Source organism: Bombina bombina, chromosome 2, assembly GCF_027579735.1.
Source record: "Bombina bombina isolate aBomBom1 chromosome 2, aBomBom1.pri, whole genome shotgun sequence".
Lineage (NCBI taxonomy): Eukaryota > Metazoa > Chordata > Amphibia > Anura > Bombinatoridae > Bombina > Bombina bombina.
The window spans coordinates 748,793,432-748,815,860 of record NC_069500.1 but is presented as its reverse complement, the minus strand read 5'-3'; the positions used below and the strand labels follow the sequence as shown (position 1 = coordinate 748,815,860).

The following is a 22,429-nucleotide window of genomic DNA, read 5'->3' as shown; positions in this document are numbered from 1 at the left end:
CTTTGAAATTAATATCTCCCCATTCATGGACAACAGAATATCCTGGGAAGCTCATAAAAGTGTAATACGGGGTGAATGTATTAGCCTCCAAAGCATGCTGAATAAACAAAAAAGAGCTAGATTAGAAGAAACATTAAATCAAATAACTATTCTGGAATCCCGACATAAACAAACTCCTGAGAATAATCTCATTCTCGATGAGTTATAATCTAAAAGACAAGATATGAATGCACAATTGTTGCATATTCATAAACGTAAAGCCCTTCAACTTAAACAAATTTATTTTGATAGTGATAATAAGAGTGGTAGGTTTTTGGCGAGAAAATTACGTAGACGAACTAACAAGACCTTTGTCATGTCCATTAAAAACACAAAAGGCTCCCCTTGTTTAGGTACAACAGCTATAGCAAAAGCGTTTCGGGACTACTTTGAAGGACTGTATAATCTTAATGAATCTGACCCCATAGCATCTACACATGATAAATCTCTTAAACATAAAATAGCAAAATATTTGGATGGCATTGGGATCCCTTCTTTATCAAAAGAGCAACAAGAATACTTAGATCGACCAATCCAAACGGAGGAAATTACCAATGTTATTAATCACTTACCTAACGGTAAAGCTCCTGGTCCGGATGGCTTTACTAATCTCTATTATAAAAAATATCACTCCCTATTGACTCCCCACTTATGTAACCTTTATAATGGAATAGATAAAAATAACCCCTTTTTAAAACAATCATTGGAGGCCACAATAGTTTTACTTCCCAAACCAGGGAAACCTCCTGATCAAGTTATGAACTACAGAACAATCTCCCTTCTAAATACAGATTCGAAAATATTTGCTAAAATCTTGGCTAACAGAATATGCCCGCTTTTACCTCATCTTATACATGGGGACCAAGTAGGCTTTATTATGAACAGAGAAGCAAAAGACAACACGATCCGCACCTTGCACCTAATACAACACGCATTAAATACCAACACTCAAACGGTTTTGATCTCCACGGACGCAGAAAAAGCGTTCGATCGCGTAGATTGGACGTTTTTATATCACTCTCTAGAGCGTTTTGGTTTTGGAGAAGGTATCTTTGGAAAGATATTTGCTCTGTATAATAATCCAAGCGCTCGTATCCTAGTAAATGGCACTCTCTCCGATTCTTTCTATATTAAAAATGGAACAAGACAGGGGTGCCCCCTGTCGCCCCTATTGTTTGCATGCGCTATCGAAATTTTAGCCATAAAAATCCGGGAAAATAATGCTATTAGAGGAATATCTCTCCAAACAGACGTATATAAACTATCTCTTTTCGCGGATGACATTCTTCTCTCACTCACTAACCCTAGCATGTCAATCCCAGAATTAATGAGAGAGTTTGATGATTTTAGACATATATCTAACTTTCTAATTAATTTTTCGAAGTCAGAAATTATGAACCTTAATTTAAGTCAGACAGAACTTCACCAAACACTAAACATTTGTCCATTTAAATGGCAAACCAATGCTATTAAATATTTGGGGATATCGTTGACACGACATCACTCAGACTTAATTACTCTTAATTATGATACCCTCAAGAAGAATATAATAGCTGATCTAAGCTTGTGGAGATCCAAACGTCTTAACTGGTTGGGGAGAATGGGGACTATAACCATGAACATTTTACCTAGACTATTGTATCTTTTTCAAACTGTTCCAATACACCTCCCCCCATCCTATATACCTTCCCTACAAAAAATTATTAATGATTATATTTGGGATAGAAAGCATCCCCGAATTAATAAAACATTAATGTGCCTTCCCAAAATATCGGGGGGATTGGGGGTTCCAGACTTGGTAAAGTATAGACAGGCGATATTCCTTCAAAGAATAGTAGATTGGCACACTAATTATAAAGACAAAATATGGGTTAAGATAGAACACCAAATAGGCTGCCATCATCATTTAGGCTCTTTATGTTGGACGGAGCAATCTGAAAGAAGGACAAAGTTAATGGACAACTATATAATTGTAGAAACTTTTAAAATGTGGGATAGACTGATGACTGTGTACCCATTACTTTCTTCCAAGCCTTCACCCCTAACACCGCTTCTAGGGAACCCAGAATTCCTTCCAGGTCTAGAAATGAATAAACTAAACCCTTTAGATAGGCTAAGTAATTTACCTTTTTATACTCTCACTGAGGCTGGGTCATTGCAATCTAGATCGAAGCTCATAGAAAATAACATGCATGTTTTTCGTAATTGGTACTTCTACTTGCAAGCTCACTCATTTCTCCAATGTCATAAAGGGAAAAATAATTTGATACGTTCCCCAACAAACTTTGAAAAATTATGCATTTCAAAATCCCCTACTAGACACTCCCTATCTATAATTTACAACATACTGCAACAGGTCCCGATAGGCACAGAATATCACTATATGAAACGTTGGGAAACGGAACTTAAAATCAATATACCCCCTAGAGATTCATGTAAAATATTTAAAAGAACTATGAAAGCTTCTACATCGGCCAAGATATTAGAAATCAATTTTAAGATTCTGCACCGCTGGTATTACACTCCTGCACGCTTAAAGACCTTATACCCACAAAGATCTGACTTATGCTGGCGATGCAAAAAAGAGGTTGGGAACATGGGACATATTTGGTGGAGTTGCAGCAAAATCACCCTCTTTTGGAGAGATGTAGTAACCCATACAGAAAAGATACTGGGATCAAACATCCCATTAGATCCTTTACTGTGGCTTTTAAATAAACCTCCCAAACAATTACCTGCAACACGCCTAGCTTTATTTCAAATAATTTCTAATAGTGCCAAAGTACTAATTGCACAACATTGGAAGCAAGAACAAATCCCCTCTATAGCTCTATGGGTAGATACTATACATAAAACTCTGCAGCTGGAGGAGTACCATTATATGAAAATAATGAAACAAGACTTCTTTCATGAGATACTTTTTATTTGGGAAGAGTACATATATAGCAAGTACAATAAATGATGTACGACATGGGATACATATCTTGGATGTAAACGTGAACGAGCTATTTGAATAGGTTCTGCGCTTTAGCGAATAGCCATAAACCTTTTCTTTCTATATTTCTTTTCTCTTTCTTTCTGTATTCAAAAAAAAAAAAAAAAAAAGAGGAGGTTAAAGTAACCACTTTTGGTCATGTCATCATTAACGGTTATAATATGTAATATTGTCTATAAACAAGATGTGATATAACATGTCCATACAATGTAACTGCATCAATGTTTAATGTTACCTCAATAAAAAAAAACTTAAAAAAAAACAAAAAAACTCTGGAATGAATGGTTTTGACGACCAATAACTATGATCTATTGAATTTTCCTGATGATCCCCTCCTGTATGGGTACAACTAATGATCAGATGCTATTTTCTATGTTTAATCTTTATTTGTTGTCCATATTAACCTTGATTGCCATTTATAACAGGGAACCAATGATATAATTTGAGGTTTCACTCTATGAGTATGGCCCCACTCAGGCACAAGGATGTGTTATGAATTGACTGCTATTCGCTTATTGTTAGACATGTCTGTAGTGAGGGTAATACGACTAAGAGTTGTCAATATTTAAAGCGTATATGGTTATATTCAAATGTGCACAATGACCATATGACTCAGAGGTATATTTACTTGGATACAGGCTTCATATACATAGAACTGTGGGAGCATTGAATACATTGAATATTGGTTTTGGGGAGCCAGATGACTCATGGGCCATGATACATGGACTGTATGATAAATTTAACACACAGTATGTTACTTCTTATGGCTTATAAAACGTGATTCACAAAGTAGTGGCATTAGTATTAAACACCTGATACTAGACGGTATTAGCCTCATACAGAACCAGGTATACACTCACATATCATACTCGATACGCTGTGTGATGGTATTCACACATACATTTTCACTTATAGGATTTAGCCTAGAAACTTGATACACTGTTTTGTTACCCTTAACAATACGGATACATATGATAGCCTTGCAGCCCTGTTAGATCTGTTGCTGCGCACAGCGTTCACACCAAGGTGCTGACGTCACCCTCCTATGCAAATTAGCCATGCTGTCTGAGGAGGAACACTGTAGACATCGGAGGTCAATTCTCCGGGCCTGTTTTTCAAAACATTGCTCTTACGGTTGCTTAGCCACGGATCGTACATGTACTCAGCAGACACTGAACAAATATCTAACAGTGAGTACAAATAAACAAACTCATTGGGGTAATAAGGTACATAATCCTAGTAACATACTCATACAGATAAGCCAGTTTGCGGCCCCGGTATTCTTAAAACGAATGTTCTGCGTGATGAATTATCTGTTTTGGGACTATACCACGGTGCTGTTATTTTACTTGCATCTGGCGATCTATGTATTTGAATATGGTATTAACATCTTTATTCTGGAAATGTTCATTAGGATGTTCTGATTTATTGATTATTACGACTGATATGTATGTGTGAGGATGGGTATATAGATAGATAGATAGATAGATAGATAGATAGATAGATAGATAGATGGTGATGTATTTACTGCACATAGGTTTCATTTCTTGGTTTCTTGCGCTGATCTATTGGCTTATGATATGGCCACAGTTACACTTGATTGAATGTTTTCCTATATGTATATATGTATTCCAGAATAGGTATCTAGATATGCTTGATTATACAAATTAATTGGTTCTGAGATAATATATAATATAATGGGGGTTGTTGCCATGGCAACCTAGTTTTAGCGCAATTTTGCACTAAATGTTTGATGGGTGGGGCTTAATACCTTTATATTGCACCGTGTTCACTTGTATGTTTGTTCTGGTCTGAGGAAGGGGTCTGAGGACTCCGAAACGTTACCACAATAAAAAGTATTTATATCCAAAATCCAGCGAGTGCAGTCCTTTACTAGAATTGACTATATATATATATATATATATATATATACAGTGGAGAAAAAAAGTATTTAGTCATCCACCAATTGTGCAAGTTCTCCCACTTAAGAAGATGAGAGAGGCCTGTAATTTTCATCATAGGTATACCTCAACTATGAGAGACAAAATGTGGAAACAAATCCAGACAATCACATTTTCTGATTTGGAAAGAATTTATTTGCAAATTATGGTGGAAAATAAGTATTTGCTCACCTACAAACAAGCAAGATTTCTGGCTTTCACAGACCTGTATCTTCTTCTTTAAGAGGCTCCTCTGTCCTCCACTCATTACCTGTATTAATGGCACCTGTTTGAACTTGTTATCAGTATAAAAGACACCTGTCCACAACCTCAAACAGTCACACTCCAAACTCCACTATGGTGAAGACCAAAGAGCTGTCGAAGGACACCAGAAACAAAATTGTAGACCTGCACCAGGCTGGGAAGACTGAATCTGCAATAGGCAAGCAGCTTGGTGTGAAGAAATCAACTGTGGGAGCAATAATTAGAAAATGGAAGACATACAAGACCACTGATAATCTGCCTCGATCTGGGGTTCCACGCAAGATCTCACCCCGTGGGGTCAAAATGATCACAAGAACGGTGAGCAAACATCCCAGAACCACACGGGGGGACCTAGTGAATGACCTGCAGAGAGCTGGGACCAACGTAACAAGGGCTACCATCAGTAACACACTACGCCGCCAGGGACTCAGATCCTGCAGTGCCAGACGTGTCTACCTGCTTTAGCCAGTACATGTCCGGGCCCGTCTGAAGTATGCTAGAGAGCATTTGGATGATCCAGAAGCGGATTGGGAAAATGTCATATGGTCAGATGAAACCAAAGAAAAACTGTTTGGTAGAAACACAACTTGTCGTGTTTGGAGGAGAGAGAACACCATACCTACTGTGAAGCATTGGGGTGGCAACATCATGCTTTGGGATTGTTTCTCTGCAAAGGGAACAGGACGACTGATCCGTGTACATGAAAGAATGAATGGGGCCATGTATTGTGAGATTTTCAGTGCAAACCTCCTTCCATCAGCAAGGGCATTGAAGATTAAATGTGGCTGGGTCTTTCAGCATGACAATGATCCCAAACACACTGCCTGGGCAACGAAGGAGTGGCTTCGTAAGAAGCATTTCAAGGTCCTGGAGTGGCCTTTTGTGACAGTCTCCAGATCTCAACCCCATAGAAAACCTTTGGAGGGAGTTGAAAGTCTGTGTTGCCCAGCGACAGCCCCAAAACATCACTGCTCTAGAGGAGATCTGCGTGCAGGAATGGGCCAACATACCAGCAACAGTGCGTGACAACCTTGTTAAGACTTTCAGAAAACGTTTGACCTCTGTCATTGCCAACAAAGGATATATAACAAAGTATTGAAATGAACTTTTGATATTGACTAAATACTTATTTTCCACCATAATTTGCAAATAAATTCTTTTCAAATCAGACAATGTGATTGTCTGGATTTGTTTCCACATTTTGTCTCTCATAGTTGAGGTATACCTATGATGAAAATTACAGGCCTCTCTCATCTTCTTAAGTGGGAGAACTTGCACAATTGGTGGCTGACTAAATACTTTTTTTCCCCCACTGTATATATATATATATATATATATATATATATATATATATATATATATATATATATATGTGTGTGTTATTTTTTTTTTACTCTTCTCTCCCTCTCCTCTTTCTTCCAAATCTGGAATCTTCTTTCTCTACTTTAACAACTCTAAGCACCATATAAGACATGATTCAATGGATCCTGAGACTCGTTATTTTCTTTTCCTATAGTACTATTATGTGTCTCATTATCCCACGGATCCATTCGATTAGATTATGACACATATATTAGATATATTTTCATCATATCTTACTAGGATTTTCCTAACATGAAGCGTTGTAGCCGTACTCACCTCCTTTTACACCTGAGACCACACTAGTCCTCCTTACAGAGTACACTGTTTTGCTTTACTTAATGTAACCCATTCCTAAGTAAAGAGTATTTTTTACAAAACAGAGGTTTCATATGTTAAAGGGACAGTCTAGTCAAAATTAAACATTCATGATTCAGATAGGACATGCAATTTTAAACAACTTTCCAAATTTATTTGTAGCATTAAATTTTCTTTATTCTCTTGATATTCTTAGTTGAAAGCTAAACCTAGGTAGGCTCATAAGCAAATTACTTAGCCCTTGAAGGCTGTCTCTTATATGAATTCATTTTGACAGTTTTTCACAACTAGAGGGCATTAGTTCATGTGGGCTATACAGATAACATTGTGCTCATGCACGTGGAGTTACAAAGGAGTCAGCACTGATTGGCTAAAATGCAAGTCTGTCAAAAGAACTGACATAAGGGGGCAGTCTACTGAGCCTTAGATACAAGGTAATCACAGAGGTAAAAAGTATATTAATATAACCGTGTTGGTTATGCAAAACTGGAGAATAGGTAATAAAGGAATTATCTATCTTTTTAAACAATAAAAATTCTGGTGTAAACTGTCCCTTTAAGGTCGTCCATTGTTATTTTGAATTTGGTTATTTGATTCCGGGATAATCTCTGTAGTCCCCTTATTTGTTATGTTACTTGGAATTGGGTAATTGTGCCTGGCTATTTTGAACACCTTTATGCTATGTCGGCTTTGTTTTATTTATTATGTCTTTCTAAAACCTCAATAACAAAATAAATACAAATGTATATGTTTTAAAGCTACAGGTGAAAAGTTCACCTGTAGCTACAATACTTACCTAAAAGGGACAGTTAACTAAAAAAAAATGTATTGTTTAAAAAGATAATCCATTTATTACCCATTCCCCAGTTTTGCACAGAAAACATGGTTATATTAATACACTTTTTACCTCTTTGATTACCTTGCATGTAATCCTCTTCTGACAGTCCCCTGATCACATGACTTTAATTTATTTTCTATTGAATTGCATTTAAGCCAATTAGTGTAGTGCCATTCACAACCCACGGGTGTGAGCACGTTATCTATATGGCTCACATGAACTAGCACTTTGTTGTGAAAAGCTAATTAAAAAAAACATGTTATAAGAGGCTGTCTGTCAAATTAAGAGGTTTAAAGGTTATAAAGTATATTAATATAACAATGTTGGTTGTGCAAAGCTGGGGAATGGGTAGTAAAGGTGTTATCTATCTATTTAAACAATAAAAAAAATTGTGTTGACTGTCTCTTTTATGTGCTCTTCAGAGCACAGAGAGCAGGTTAAGGTAAGTATTAAGCGGTTAAAAAAAAAATGAAGGAAACAAATATTGATGATTTTTCGTCAGTATTTTTTTTCATTTTCGTTGGTGCATTCTTTTGGATCTTCGTTTCGTTTTAAATTAGATTTTAGTGAAAAATGTGCATTCTTCCGAAAATGAATGCACATCTCTTCATTGTAATTGCTGGTATGGCAATACTTTTCTTGAGACTTGGTACTTGTGCTTCTTCAATAAATTGCATCTACTTAACATTGTTGTGTGCAGGGACTATAAACTTTGCATTAGTAAATTGAAATTGATTTTCCTTTACTGGATGAAAAAAGAAGACGTTTTGAGCACTCATTACATTTTTTTCAAAAGTTTTGTGTGCTTTATATATATTAACTGAGTTCTGCCACATGTATATGTGGTTTATACATATACAGTATCTGACCTCTAGATATTAGTATGCCTGAAGCTTTCGCCCAAATGCTAACATTTTACTTTGAACTCAAATAAAGATAAAGAGTAATTAATTAAATTAGAGCTGTGTTAGGTCAATAGAACTAATATTTTGGAGCTCCACTTTGAATCTAAACCTATGTTAATTTATTGAGAAACTATAGAAGAATCTTGTTAACTACAAGGTGTTAATTATCCCATTAATTGACAAGTTCAAAACCACATTCAAATACATTTATCACATTTTGTTGGTTCATTTCTAATTATTGTAATATACATAATAATAAGAAGTACAGTTCCATCTAGTGGTTAAAAGGAAACTCTTTGGTAACAAGGCAATAACATTATCCCAATAAATTCCTAATATAAATATGTATGCTAGCCAAACATCATAGGAAAAAAGGGGGCTTTCATGAAATTTGTACTGGCTCTTGAGAGAGGCATTTTGGTTGCCGAAACGCGTTGAGCCTTTTGAGCTTTTTAATTGGAACTGATGCTGTATCTATATCTGTTTTTACATGGAATAAATTGTATGATTTTTTGGACACCTGGACTGCTTATGAGTATTTTCCATTAGTGTCCTTTCTCTTTTTCTATGTACTACACCATATTGTTTCCTGTTCCCTAGGGAAACAAATAACATAATTTATGTAAGAACTTACCTGATAAATTCATTTCTTTCATATTAGCAAGAGTCCATGAGCTAGTGACGTATGGGATATACATTCCTACCAGGAGGGGCAAAGTTTCCCAAACCTCAAAATGCCTATAAATACACCCCTCACCACACCCACAATTCAGTTTAACGAATAGCCAAGAAGTGGGGTGATAAAAAAGTGCGAAAGCATATAAAATAAGGAATTGGAATAATTGTGCTTTATACAAAATCATAACCACCACAAAAAAAGGGCGGGCCTCATGGACTCTTGCTAATATGAAAGAAATGAATTTATCAGGTAAGTTCTTACATAAATTATGTTTTCTTTCATGTAATTAGCAAGAGTCCATGAGCTAGTGACGTATGGGATAATGATTACCCAAGATGTGGATCTTTCCACACAAGAGTCACTAGAGAGGGAGGGATAAAATAAAGACAGCCAATTCCTGCTGAAAATAATCCACACCCAAAATAAAGTTTAATGAAAAACATAAGCAGAAGATTCAAACTGAAACCGCTGCCTGAAGTACTTTTCTACCAAAAACTGCTTCAGAAGAAGAAAATACATCAAAATGGTAGAATTTAGTAAAAGTATGCAAAGAGGACCAAGTTGCTGCTTTGCAAATCTGATCAACCGAAGCTTCATTCCTAAACGCCCAGGAAGTAGAAACTGACCTAGTAGAATGAGCTGTAATCCTCTGAGGCGGAGTTTTACCCGACTCAACATAGGCAAGATGAATTAAAGATTTCAACCAAGATGCCAAAGAAATGGCAGAAGCTTTCTGGCCTTTTCTAGCACCGGAAAAAATAACAAATAGACTAGAAGTCTTACGGAAAGACTTAGTAGCTTCAACATAATATTTCAAAGCTCTAACAACATCCAAAGAATGCAACGATTTCTCCTTAGAATTCTTAGGATTAGGACATAATGAAGGAACCACAATTTCTCTACTAATGTTGTTGGAATTCACAACTTTAGGTAAAAATTCAAAAGAAGTTCGCAACACCGCCTTATCCTGATGAAAAATCAGAAAAGGAGACTCACAAGAAAGAGCAGATAATTCAGAAACTCTTCTGGCAGAAGAGATGGCCAAAAGGAACAAAACTTTCCAAGAAAGTAATTTAATGTCCAATGAATGCATAGGTTCAAACGGAGGAGCTTGAAGAGCTCCCAGAACCAAATTCAAACTCCAAGGAGGAGAAAATGACTTAATGACAGGTTTTATACGAACCAAAGCTTGTACAAAACAATGAATATCAGGAAGAATAGCAATCTTTCTGTGAAAAAGAACAGAAAGAGCAGAGATTTGACCTTTCAAGGAACTTGCGGACAAACCCTTATCTAAACCATCCTGAAGAAACTGTAAAATTCTCGGTATTCTAAAAGAATGTCAAAAAAAAATGATGAGAAAGACACCAAGAAATATAAGTCTTCCAGACTCTATAATATATCTCTCTAGATACAGATTTACGAGCCTGTAACATAGTATTAATCACAGAGTCAGAGAAACCTCTTTGACCAAGAATCAAGCGTTCAATCTCCATACCTTTAAATTTAAGGATTTCAGATCCTGATGGAAAAAAGGACCTTGTGACAGAAGGTCTGGTCTTAACGGAAGAGTCCACGGTTGGCAAGAGGCCATCCGGACAAGATCCGCATACCAAAACCTGTGAGGCCATGCCGGAGCTACCAGCAGAACAAACGAGCATTCCTTCAGAATCTTGGAGATTACTCTTGGAAGAAGAACTAGAGGCGGAAAGATATAAGCAGGATGATACTTCCAAGGAAGTGATAATGCATCCACTGCCTCCGCCTGAGGATCCCGGGATCTGGACAGATACCTGGGAAGTTTCTTGTTTAGATGAGACGCCATCAGATCTATTTCTGGAAGTTCCCACATTTGAACAATCTGAAGAAATACCTCTGGGTGAAGAGACCATTCGCCCGGATGCAACGTTTGGCGACTGAGATAATCCGCTTCCCAATTGTCTATACCTGGGATATGAACCGCAGAGATTAGACAGGAGCTGGATTCCGCCCAAACCAAAATTCGAGATACTTCTTTCATAGCCAGAGGACTGTGAGTCCCTCCTTGATGATTGATGTATGCCACAGTTGTGACATTGTCTGTCTGAAAACAAATGAACGATTCTCTCTTCAGAAGAGGCCAAAACTGAAGAGCTCTGAAAATTGCACGGAGTTCCAAAATATTAATCGGTAATCTCACCTCCTGAGATTCCCAAACTCCTTGTGCCGTCAGAGATCCCCACACAGCTCCCCAACCTGTGAGACTTGCATCTGTTGAAATTACAGTCCAGGTCGGAAGCACAAAAGAAGCCCCCTGAATTAAACGATGGTGATCTGTCCACCACGTTAGAGAGTGTCGAACAATCGGTTTTAAAGATATTAATTGAGATATCTTTGTGTAATCCTTGCACCATTGATTCAGCATACAGAGCTGAAGAGGTCGCATGTGAAAACGAGCAAAGGGGATCGCGTCCGATGCAGCAGTCATAAGACCTAGAATTTCCATGCATAAGGCTACCGAAGGGAATGATTGTGACTGAAGGTTTCGACAAGCTGAAATCAATTTTAGACGTCTCTTGTCTGTTAAAGACAGAGTCATGGACACTGAATCTATCTGGAAACCCAGAAAAGTTACCCTTGTCTGAGGAATCAATGAACTTTTTGGTAAATTGATCCTCCAACCATGATCTTGAAGAAACAACACAAGTCGATTCGTATGAAATTCTGCTAAATGTAAAGACTGAGCAAGTACCAAGATATCGTCCAAATAAGGAAATACCACAATACCCTGTTCTCTGATTACAGACAGAAGGGCACCGAGAACCTTTGTAAAAATTCTTGGAGCTGTAGCTAGGCCAAACGGCAGAGCCACAAACTGGTAATGCTTGTCCAGAAAAGAGAATCTCAGGAACTGATAATGATCTGGTTGAATCGGAATATGCAGATATGCATCCTGTAAATCTATTGTGGACATATAATGCCCTTGCTGAACAAAAGGCAAGATAGTCCTTACAGTTACCATCTTGAACGTTGGTATCCTTACATAACGATTCAATATTTTTAGATCCAGAACTGGTCTGAAGGAATTCTCCTTCTTTGGTACAATGAAGAGATTTGAATAAAACCCCATCCCCTGTTCCGGAACTGGAACTGGCATAATTACTCCAGCCAACTCTAGATCTGAAACACAATTCAGAAATGCTTGAGCTTTCACTGGATTTACTGGGACACGGGAAAGAAAAAATCTCTTTGCAGGAGGTCTCATCTTGAAACCAATTCTGTACCCTTCTGAAACAATGTTCTGAATCCAAAGATTGTGAACAGAATTGATCCAAATTTCTTTGAAAAAACGTAACCTGCCCCCTACCAGCTGAGCTGGAATGAGGGCCGCACCTTCATGTGGACTTAGAAGCAGGCTTTGCCTTTCTAGTAGGCTTGGATTTATTCCAGACCGGAGATGGTTTCCAAACTGAAACTGCTCCTGAGGATGAAAGATTAGGCTTTTGTTCTTTGTTGAAACGAAAGGAACGAAAACGATTATTAGCCCTGTTTTTACCCTTAGATTTTTTATCCTGTGGTAAAAAAGTTCCTTTCCCACCAGTAACAGTTGAGATAATAGAATCCAACTGAGAACCAAATAATTTGTTACCCTGGAAAGAAATGGAAAGTAGAGTTGATTTAGAAGCCATATCAGCATTCCAAGTCTTAAGCCATAAAGCTCTTCTAGCTAAAATAGCTAGAGACATAAACCTGACATCAACTCTGATAATATCAAAAATGGCATCACAGATAAAATTATTAGCATGCTGAAGAAGAAGAATAATAATATCATGAGAATCATGATCTGTTACTTGTTGCGCTAAAGTTTCCAACCAAAAAGTTGAAGCTGCAGCAACATCAGCCAATGATATAGCAGGTCTAAGAAGATTACCTGAACACAGATAAGCTTTTCTTAGAAAGGATTCAATTTTCCTATCTAAAGGATCCTTAAACGAAGTACCATCTGACGTAGGAATAGTAGTACGTTTAGCAAGGGTAGAAATAGCCCCATCAACTTTAGGGATTTTGTCCCAAAATTCTAATCTGTCAGACGGCACAGGATATAATTGCTTAAAACGTTTAGAAGGAGTAAATGAATTACCCAATTTATCCCATTCTTTGGAAATTACTGCAGAAATAGCATTAGGAACAGGAAAAACTTCTGGAATAACCACAGGAGATTTAAATACCTTATCTAAACGTTTAGAATTAGTATCAAGAGGACCAGAATCCTCTATTTCTAAAGCAATTAGTACTTCTTTAAGTAAAGAACGAATAAATTCCATTTTAAATAAATAACATAATTTATGTAAGAACTTACCTGATAAATTCATTTCTTTCATATTAGCAAGAGTCCATGAGCTAGTGACGTATGGGATATACATTCCTACCAGGAGGGGCAAAGTTTCCCAAACCTCAAAATGCCTATAAATACACCCCTCACCACACCCACAAATCAGTTTAACGAATAGCCAAGAAGTGGGGTGATAAGAAAAAAGTGCGAAATTATAAAATTAAGGAATTGGAATAATTGTGCTTTATACAAAAAAATCATAACCACCACAAAAAAGGGTGGGCCTCATGGACTCTTGCTAATATGAAAGAAATGAATTTATCAGGTAAGTTCTTACATAAATTATGTTTTCTTTCATGTAATTAGCAAGAGTCCATGAGCTAGTGACGTATGGGATAATGACTACCCAAGATGTGGATCTTTCCACGCAAGAGTCACTAGAGAGGGAGGGATAAAATAAAGACAGCCAATTCCTGCTGAAAATAATCCACACCCAAAATAAAGTTTAAATGAAAACATAAGCAGAAGATTCAAACTGAAACAGCTGCCTGAAGTACTTTTCTACCAAAAACTGCTTCAGAAGAAGAAAACACATCAAAATGGTAGAATTTAGTAAAAGTATGCAAAGAAGACCAAGTTGCCGCTTTGCAAATTTGATCAACCGAAGCTTCATTCCTAAACGCCCAGGAAGTAGAAACTGAGCTAGTAGAATGAGCTGTAATCCTCTGAGGCGGAGTTATACCCGACTCAACATAGGCATGATGAATTAAAGATTTCAACCAAGATGCCAAAGAAATGGCAGAAGCTTTCTGGCCTTTTCTAGAACCGGAAAAGATGACAAATAGACTAGAAGTCTTTCGGAAAGTCTTAGTAGCTTCAACATAATATTTCAAAGCTCTAACAACATCCAAAGAATGCAATGATTTCTCCTTAGAATTCTTAGGATTAGGGCATAATGAAGGAACTACAATTTCTCTACTAATGTTGTTGGAATTCACAACCTTAGGTAAAAATTCAAAAGAAGTTCGCAACACTGCCTTATCCTGATGAAAAATCAGAAAAGGAGACTCACAAGAAAGAGCAGACAATTCAGAGACTCTTTTGGCAGAAGAGATGGCCAAAAGGAACAAAACTTTCCAAGAAAGTAATTTAATGTCCAATGAATGCATAGGTTCAAACGGAGGAGCTTGAAGAGCCCCCAGAACCAAATTCAAACTCCAAGGAGGAGAAATTGACTTAATGACAGGTTTAATACGAACCAAGGCTTGTACAAAACAATGAATATCAGGAAGATTAGCAATCTTTCTGTGAAAAAGAACAGAAAGAGCAGAGATTTGACCTTTCAAGGAACTTGTGGACAAACCTTTATCTAAACCATCCTGAAGAAACTGTAAAATTCTCAGAATTCTAAAAGAATGCCAGGAAAAATGATGAGAAAGACACCAAGAAATATAAGTCTTCCAGACTCTATAATATATCTCTCTAGATACAGATTTACGAGCCTGTAACATAGTATTAATCACAGAGTCAGAGAAACCTCTTTGACCAAGAATCAAGCGTTCAATCTCCATACCTTTAAATTTAAGGATTTGAGATCCTGATGGAAAAAAGGACCTTGCGACAGAAGGTCTGGTCTTAACGGAAGAGTCCACGGTTGGCAAGAGGCCATCCGGACAAGATCCGCATACCAAAACCTGTGAGGCCATGCTGGAGCCACCAGCAGAACAAACGAGCATTCCTTCAGAATCTTGGAGATTACTCTTGGAAGAAGAACTAGAGGCGGAAAGATATAGGCAGGATGATACTTCCAAGGAAGTGATAATGCATCCACTGCCTCCGCCTGAGGATCCCGGGATCTGGACAGATACCTGGGAAGTTTCTTGTTTAGATGAGAAGCCATCAGATCTATTTCTGGAAGTTCCCACATTTGAACAATCTGAAGAAATACCTCTGGGTGAAGAGACCATTCGCCCGGATGCAACGTTTGGCGACTGAGATAATCCGCTTCCCAATTGTCTATTCCTGGAATATGAACCGCAGAGATTAGACAGGAGCTGGATTCCGCCCAAACCAGAATTCAAGATACTTCTTTCATAGCCAGATGACTGTGAGTCCCTCCTTGATGATTGATGTATGCCACAGTTGTGACATTGTCTGTCTGAAAACAAATGAACGATTCTCTCTTCAGAAGAGGCCAAGACTGAAGAGCTCTGAAAATTGCACGGAGTTCCAAAATATTGATCGGTAATCTCACCTCCTGAGATTCCCAAACCCCTTGTGCTGTCAGAGACCCCCACACAGCTCCCCAACCTGTAAGACTTGCATCTGTTGAAATTACAGTCCAGGTCAGAAGAACAAAAGAAGCCCCCTGAACTAAACGATGGTGATCTGTCCACCACGTCAGAGAGTGTCGTACAATCGGTTTTAAAGATATTAATTGAGATATCTTTGTGTAATCCCTGCACCACTGGTTCAGCATACAGAGCTGAAGAGGCCGCATGTGAAAACGAGCAAAGGGGATCGCGTCCGATGCCGCAGTCATAAGACCTAGAATTTCCATGCATAAGGCTACCGAAGGGAAAGATTGTGACTGAAGGTTTCGACAAGCTGATATCAACTTTAGATATCTCATGTCTATCAAAGATGGAGTCATGGATACTGAATCTATCTGAAAACCTAAAAAGGTTACCTAAGTCTGAGGAATCAATTAACTTTTTGGTAAATTGATCCTCCAACCATGATGTTGAAGAAACAACACAAGTCGATTCGAATGAGATTCTGCTAAATATGAAGACTGAGCAAGTACCAAGATATCGTCCAAATAAGGAATACCACAATACCCTGTTCTTTGATTACAGACAGAAGGGCACCGAGAACCTTCGTAAAAAATTATTGGAGCTGTAGCTAGGCCAAACGGCAGAGCCACAAACTGGTAATGCTTATCTAGGAAAGAGAATCTCAGAAACTGATAGTGATCTGGATGAATCGGAATATGCAGATATGCATCCTGTAAATCTATAGTAGACATATAATGCCCTTGTTGAACAAAAGGCAGGATAGTCCTTACAGTTACCATTTTTAATGTTGGTATCCTTACATAACGATTCAATATTTTTAGATCCAGAACTGGTCTGAAGGAATTTTCCTTCTTTGGTACAATGAAGAGATTTGAATAAAACCCCAGTCCCTGTTCCAGAACTGGAACTGGCAAAATTACTCCAGTCAACTCTAGATCTGAAACACATTTCAGAAATGCTTGAGCCTTCGCTGGGTTTACTGGGACACGGGAAAGAAAAAAATCTCTTTGCAGGAGGCCTTATCTTGAAGCCAATTCTGTACCCTTCTGAAACAATGTTCTGAATCCAAAGATTGTGAACGGAATTGATCCAAATTTCTTAGAAAAAACGTAATCTGCCCCCTACCAGCTAAGCTGGAATGAGGGCCGCACCTTCATGTGGAGCTGGCTTTGATTTTCTAAAAGGCTTGGATTTATTCCAGACTGGAGATGGTTTCCAAACTGATACCGCTCCTGAGGATGAAGGATCAGGTTTTTGTTCCTTGTTGTGACAAAAGGAATGAAAACGATCATTACCCTGGAAAGAAAGGGAGACTTAGAAGACCCTAGAAAGAAAAGTAGACTTAGAAGACATAACAGCATTCCAAGTCTTAAGCCATAAAGCTCTTCTAGCTAAAATAGCTAGAGACATATACCTGACATCAACTCTAATGATATCAAAGATGGCATTACAAATAAAATTATTAGCATGTTGAAGAATAAAAATGCTATGAGAATTATGATCTGTTACTTGTTGCGCTAAAGCTTCTAACCAAAAGATGAAGCTGCAGCAACATCTGCTAAAGATATAGCAGGTCTAAGAAGATTACCTGAACACAAGTAAGCTTTTCTTAGAAAGGATTCAATTTTCCTATCTAAAGGATCCTTAAGGAAGTACCATCTGCCGTAGGAATAGTACGCTTAACAAGAGTAGAGACAGCCCCATCAACTTTAGGGATTTTGTCCCAAAACTCTAATCTGTCAGATGGCACAGGATATAATTGCTTAAAACGTTTAGAAGGAGTAAATGAATTACCCAAATTATTCCAATCCCTGGAAATTACTTCAGAAATAGCACTAGGGACAGGAAAATCTTCTGGAATAACTACAGGAGATTTAAAAACCTTATCTAAACGTTTAGATTTAGTATCAAGAGGACCAGAATCCTCAATTTCTAATGCAATTAGGACTTCTTTAAGTAAAGAACGAATAAATTTCATTTTAAATAAATATGAAGATTTATCAGCATCAACCTCTGAGACAGAATCCTCTGAACCAGAAGAACCATTATCAGAATCAGAATGATGATGTTCATTTAAAAATTCATCTGAAAAATGAGAAGTTTTAAAAGACTTTTTACATTTACTAGAAGGAGGAATAACAGACATAGCCTTCTTAATGGATTTAAAAACAAAATCTCTTATGTTATCAGGAACACTCTGAGTATTAGATGTTGACAGAACAGCAACAGGTAATGTAACAGTACTTAAAGGAAATATTATCTGCATAAACAGTTTGTCATGACAAAACAGTACAAACAACAGCTGGAGGAACAGATACCATAAATTTACAGTAGATACACTTAGCTTTGGTAGCTCCAGCCCCAGGCAGGGATATTCCAGAAGTATCTTCTGACTCAGCTTCAACGTGGGACATCTTGCAATATGTAATAGAAAAAACAACATATAAAGCAAAATTGATCAAATTCCTTAAATGACAGTTTCAGGAATGGGAAAAAAATGCCAGTGAATAAGCTTCTAGCAACCAGAAGCAAAAAATCAATGAGACTTAAATAATGTGGAGACAAAAGTGACGCCCATATTTTTTCGCGCCAAAAAAGACGCCCACATTATTTGGCGCCTAAATGCTTTTGGCGCCAAAAATGACGCCACATCCGGAACGCCGACACTTTTGGCGCAAAAGAACGTAAAAAATGACGCAACTTCCGGCGACATGTATGACGCCGGAAACAGAAAATAATTTTTGCGCCAAAAAAGTCAGCGCCAAGAATGACGCAATAAAATGAAGCATTTTCAGCCCCCGCGAGCCTAACAGCCCACAGGGAAAGTCAAATTTTTAAGGTAAGAAAAAAATGAATTATTCATATGCATTATCCCAAATATGAAACTGACTGTCTGAAATAAGGAATGTTGAACATCCTGAGTCAATGCAAATAAATGTTTGAATACATATATTTAGAACTTTATATAAAAAGTGCCCAACCATAGCTTAGAGTGTCACAGAAAATAAGACTTACTTACCCCAGGACACTCATCTACATGTAGTAGAAAGCCAAACCAGTACTGAAACGAGAATCAGTAGAGGAAATGGTATATATAAGAGTATATCGTCGATCTGAAAAGGGAGGTAAGAGATGAATCTCTACGACCGATAACAGAGAACCTATGAAATAGACCCCGTAGAAGGAGATCACTGCATTCAAATAGGCAATACTCTCCTCACATCCCTCTGACATTTACTGCACGCTGAGAGAAAAACCGGGCTCCAACCTGCTGCGGAGCGCATATCAACGTAGAATCTAGCACAAACTTACTTCACCACCTCCATAGGAGGCAAAGTTTGTAAAACTGATTTGTGGGTGTGGTGAGGGGTGTATTTATAGGCATTTTGAGGTTTGGGAAACTTTGCCCCTCCTGGTAGGAATGTATATCCCATACGTCACTAGCTCATGGACTCTTGCTAATTACATGAAAGAAACCAGGAGTGATAAAACGGGAAGTTGCCCTTTGAAAACTGAGGGTGGAAAATATACTCCCTAAAGAGACCTGTGCCGCTGTTGAGGCAGTTTTTATTGTACAAGTCTTGAGAGAGACTGTGGAAGGCAGAGGTTGATAAGAAGGGCAGTATTTATTTTTATTTTTTTGCCTATAGTTTGCTTTTGTGTTTTTGAACTTGATTTAAACTGTAAAATATGTTTACAAATATGCTAGGGCTGTACAAGCACAGCATACTATTGACTTGTATGACCTTTTAAGGAGTTATTTACCAAAAATATGGGACCTCAGTTCAGACACATGTTTCCAATAACAGCATTAATAATAATTTTCCACAACATCTCCTTTAAAAACACAAAACATATAACCTTAGTTAAGAAGTTTATTCATTTTAATGAGTTATATGCTAACTAATTTCATACTTCTGGTTATATTCATGTGAATAGATACTTTACAACCGCCTAGGTATCAGATACCGTCTAAGCAGCACTTTTACATTCAATTTAACTATTTGAGAGGAGATTAGATTTCGAATCTCCAAAACTGTCACATATTTTTCCTTTCCCATCTAGTGACATATGGTGCTAATGTTTGTTTCCAAGACATCCTAACCAGCTTTCTGGAGAGCAACAATGTTTCCATAGACACCACCCCACACAAAAAAGTCTCAAAATGTGTTTTTATTGTATGATGGCACCCCCAAGTAGCCACCTCTTATCTATTATTTACAAAATTCCTATTCACCATACTATGGATTCCTTCCTGCTAGTTTGGAGAACTAAGAAACAGATTTAGAAATGATTCTCCCTCTACTGTCAGGTTCTGTCTCCTGTGCACAGCTATCCGGATACAGTGACTTGTGCTAAGGGTAGTGTTATTTGTAACCTTTAGATCAGAAATGACCCTGCAGGTGTTTTGGCGCCAAGGTCTATGGTGGTGGTTTTAAAAGACCCCTTCTGACTCCTTTTCTTTGCTTGGTTAGTTTTTCATGGAAGTCTGAAGTTCCTGTTTCTGGTTTGTTTCCCTGGTTCTGACCCTGGCCTGTATCCTAACTTATGCTTCTTGCCTCACCAATACTTACCTGTTTTAACCCTTTACTGTGAAGTTTGGTTCCTGTCTACTGGTCTGGTGCTGAATCCTGGCCTAGCTTCTGACATCTCTTTAGATTATCCTTTGCTGACCTATTGCTACTGATGCTCATCTGATGTAATTTAAGGGCTGGACTGACCTTGTTAGATGGGATCAGACTGATATACTTCAGGAAAGTTCTCCTCTGTAAAAAGCACAATTGGGATAAAGAAGATACTCCCAGGTGGTAACCGGGTCACAGAATAAGCCACTGAACTGTTGTTTGTTCCTGGCAGATTGCTTCTCTTTCTTTATATGATATCTACTGTAACCTGTACTTGACTTGGGCCTGCAACATATCGCCCATGAAACTGGTTCCAGTCTCCAATCAAGGCAATTACCTTTTTACAGTATATTAACAGGGTTATACTTTCCAATGTACTGCTGTATCATCAATATCTGACGTAATGCTAGAAATAAACTTCAAATTTTTGCATAGGTGGTACTATACTACTCAAAGTTTACATAGACTTTTCCCACACAAGGCAAACAGATGTCAATATTGGCATGGGTTACTTGTGGTGTTGGTGCTCTCATATCAAATGTTTGTGTGTTTTCTGTTATCACAGAAATAGAAAAATAAATATTTCATCCTGTCTTTTCTTTAGATCCACTGATTTGATTATTAAATAAACCTCCAAAGATGAAATATAAACCAGATTGCAATTTCTTCAAGATCATAATATAGTTAATATCTTGATAGCAAAACATTGGAAAAGAAGAGGAAATACCTCATTATCCATGTAGATATTAAGACCTCTATTTATCAAGGTCTGGGGGGTGTCAATCAACCCGATCTGGTTGATTTCCGGCGATGTCTGTCCGCCTGCTCAGAGCAGGCGGACAGGTTATGGTGCAGCGGTCTTTGTGACCGCTGCTTCATAACTGCTGTTTCTGGCGAGTCTGAAGACTCGCCAGAAACACGGACCGTCAAGCTCCTTTCGGAGCTTGATACATAGGCCCCTAAGTATCTGATTTATTAGATTTGGAGAAATATCATTATTTACAGCTTGGTAACATATAAACATATGACAGCTACTTGGGAAACCTATTTGCAAAACCAACCTACTCATAGCAAACCTAAAGAACACTCTCACTCCGCTCACGATTCCAGCATCTTTTCCAGTGTTCAATTTATTTAGGGACAGATTGCAAGTGGAGCGTTATTTAACGCTCCTGCTTGAGTGTTAAAGGGACAGTAAACTCATAATTAGTCATTCATGATTTAGACAGAGCATACAATTTTTAACAACTTTCCAATTTACTTAATATTTAATTTGCTTCCTTCTCTTATTATCCTTTATTGAAAGGTTTATCTAGATAAACTCAGGAGAAGCAAAAAACCTAGGTTCTAGCTGCTGATTGGTGGTGATGAAGGTCAATTTAACCATGGCATTCTCACTGAAGGGACGCATTACTGTAGCTAGGATGTCCACCAAGCCTTCTATATGTGGCAAGAATAATTGTCCCAGTTCATGTGGTCATTTGAGACAGTTTTCCTCACAGAAGCTTTCTTGGGCTTCACAAAGTCACTGCTTTTCTAAAGAGGCTCAGGTTAGTCAACATGTTTTGTGGAGCTGTGAATTAAGCACTGCAGGAGCTCTATTTCTGGAAACGCCACTGATTCTTTACACACCACCTACCTACCATCACCATTGGGACCAGGGATAGGCAAGGTGTCCGTACACGGACACTGGTGTCCATGACTGGCACTTGCAGTGTCCGCCGCCCATTTTGCTGTGGGGAGGGAGGAGTAAGACAGATGAATACTGGTCCTGACTCCTCCTTAACACACGCGGCGCCACGTTTTGCAGGGTTGTGGCCACTCCCACATGATGCCGCTTAGTACTAGAAAATGACTC

The 22,429-nt window shown here is 37.9% G+C and overlaps 1 protein-coding gene across 1 annotated transcript in view; it reads left to right on the top strand.

The window, feature by feature from the left end:
* Positions 1–355: 355 nt before the first annotated feature.
* The window catches only part of FGF22 (fibroblast growth factor 22), a 61,517-nt gene continuing 39,443 nt past the window's right edge, over positions 356–22,429 (top strand). The window contains exons 1-2 of the mRNA XM_053700032.1: positions 356–617; positions 8,176–8,195. Coding sequence (XP_053556007.1) covers positions 356–617; positions 8,176–8,195 — 282 coding nt within the window. The remainder of the gene's footprint in view (positions 618–8,175; positions 8,196–22,429) is intronic.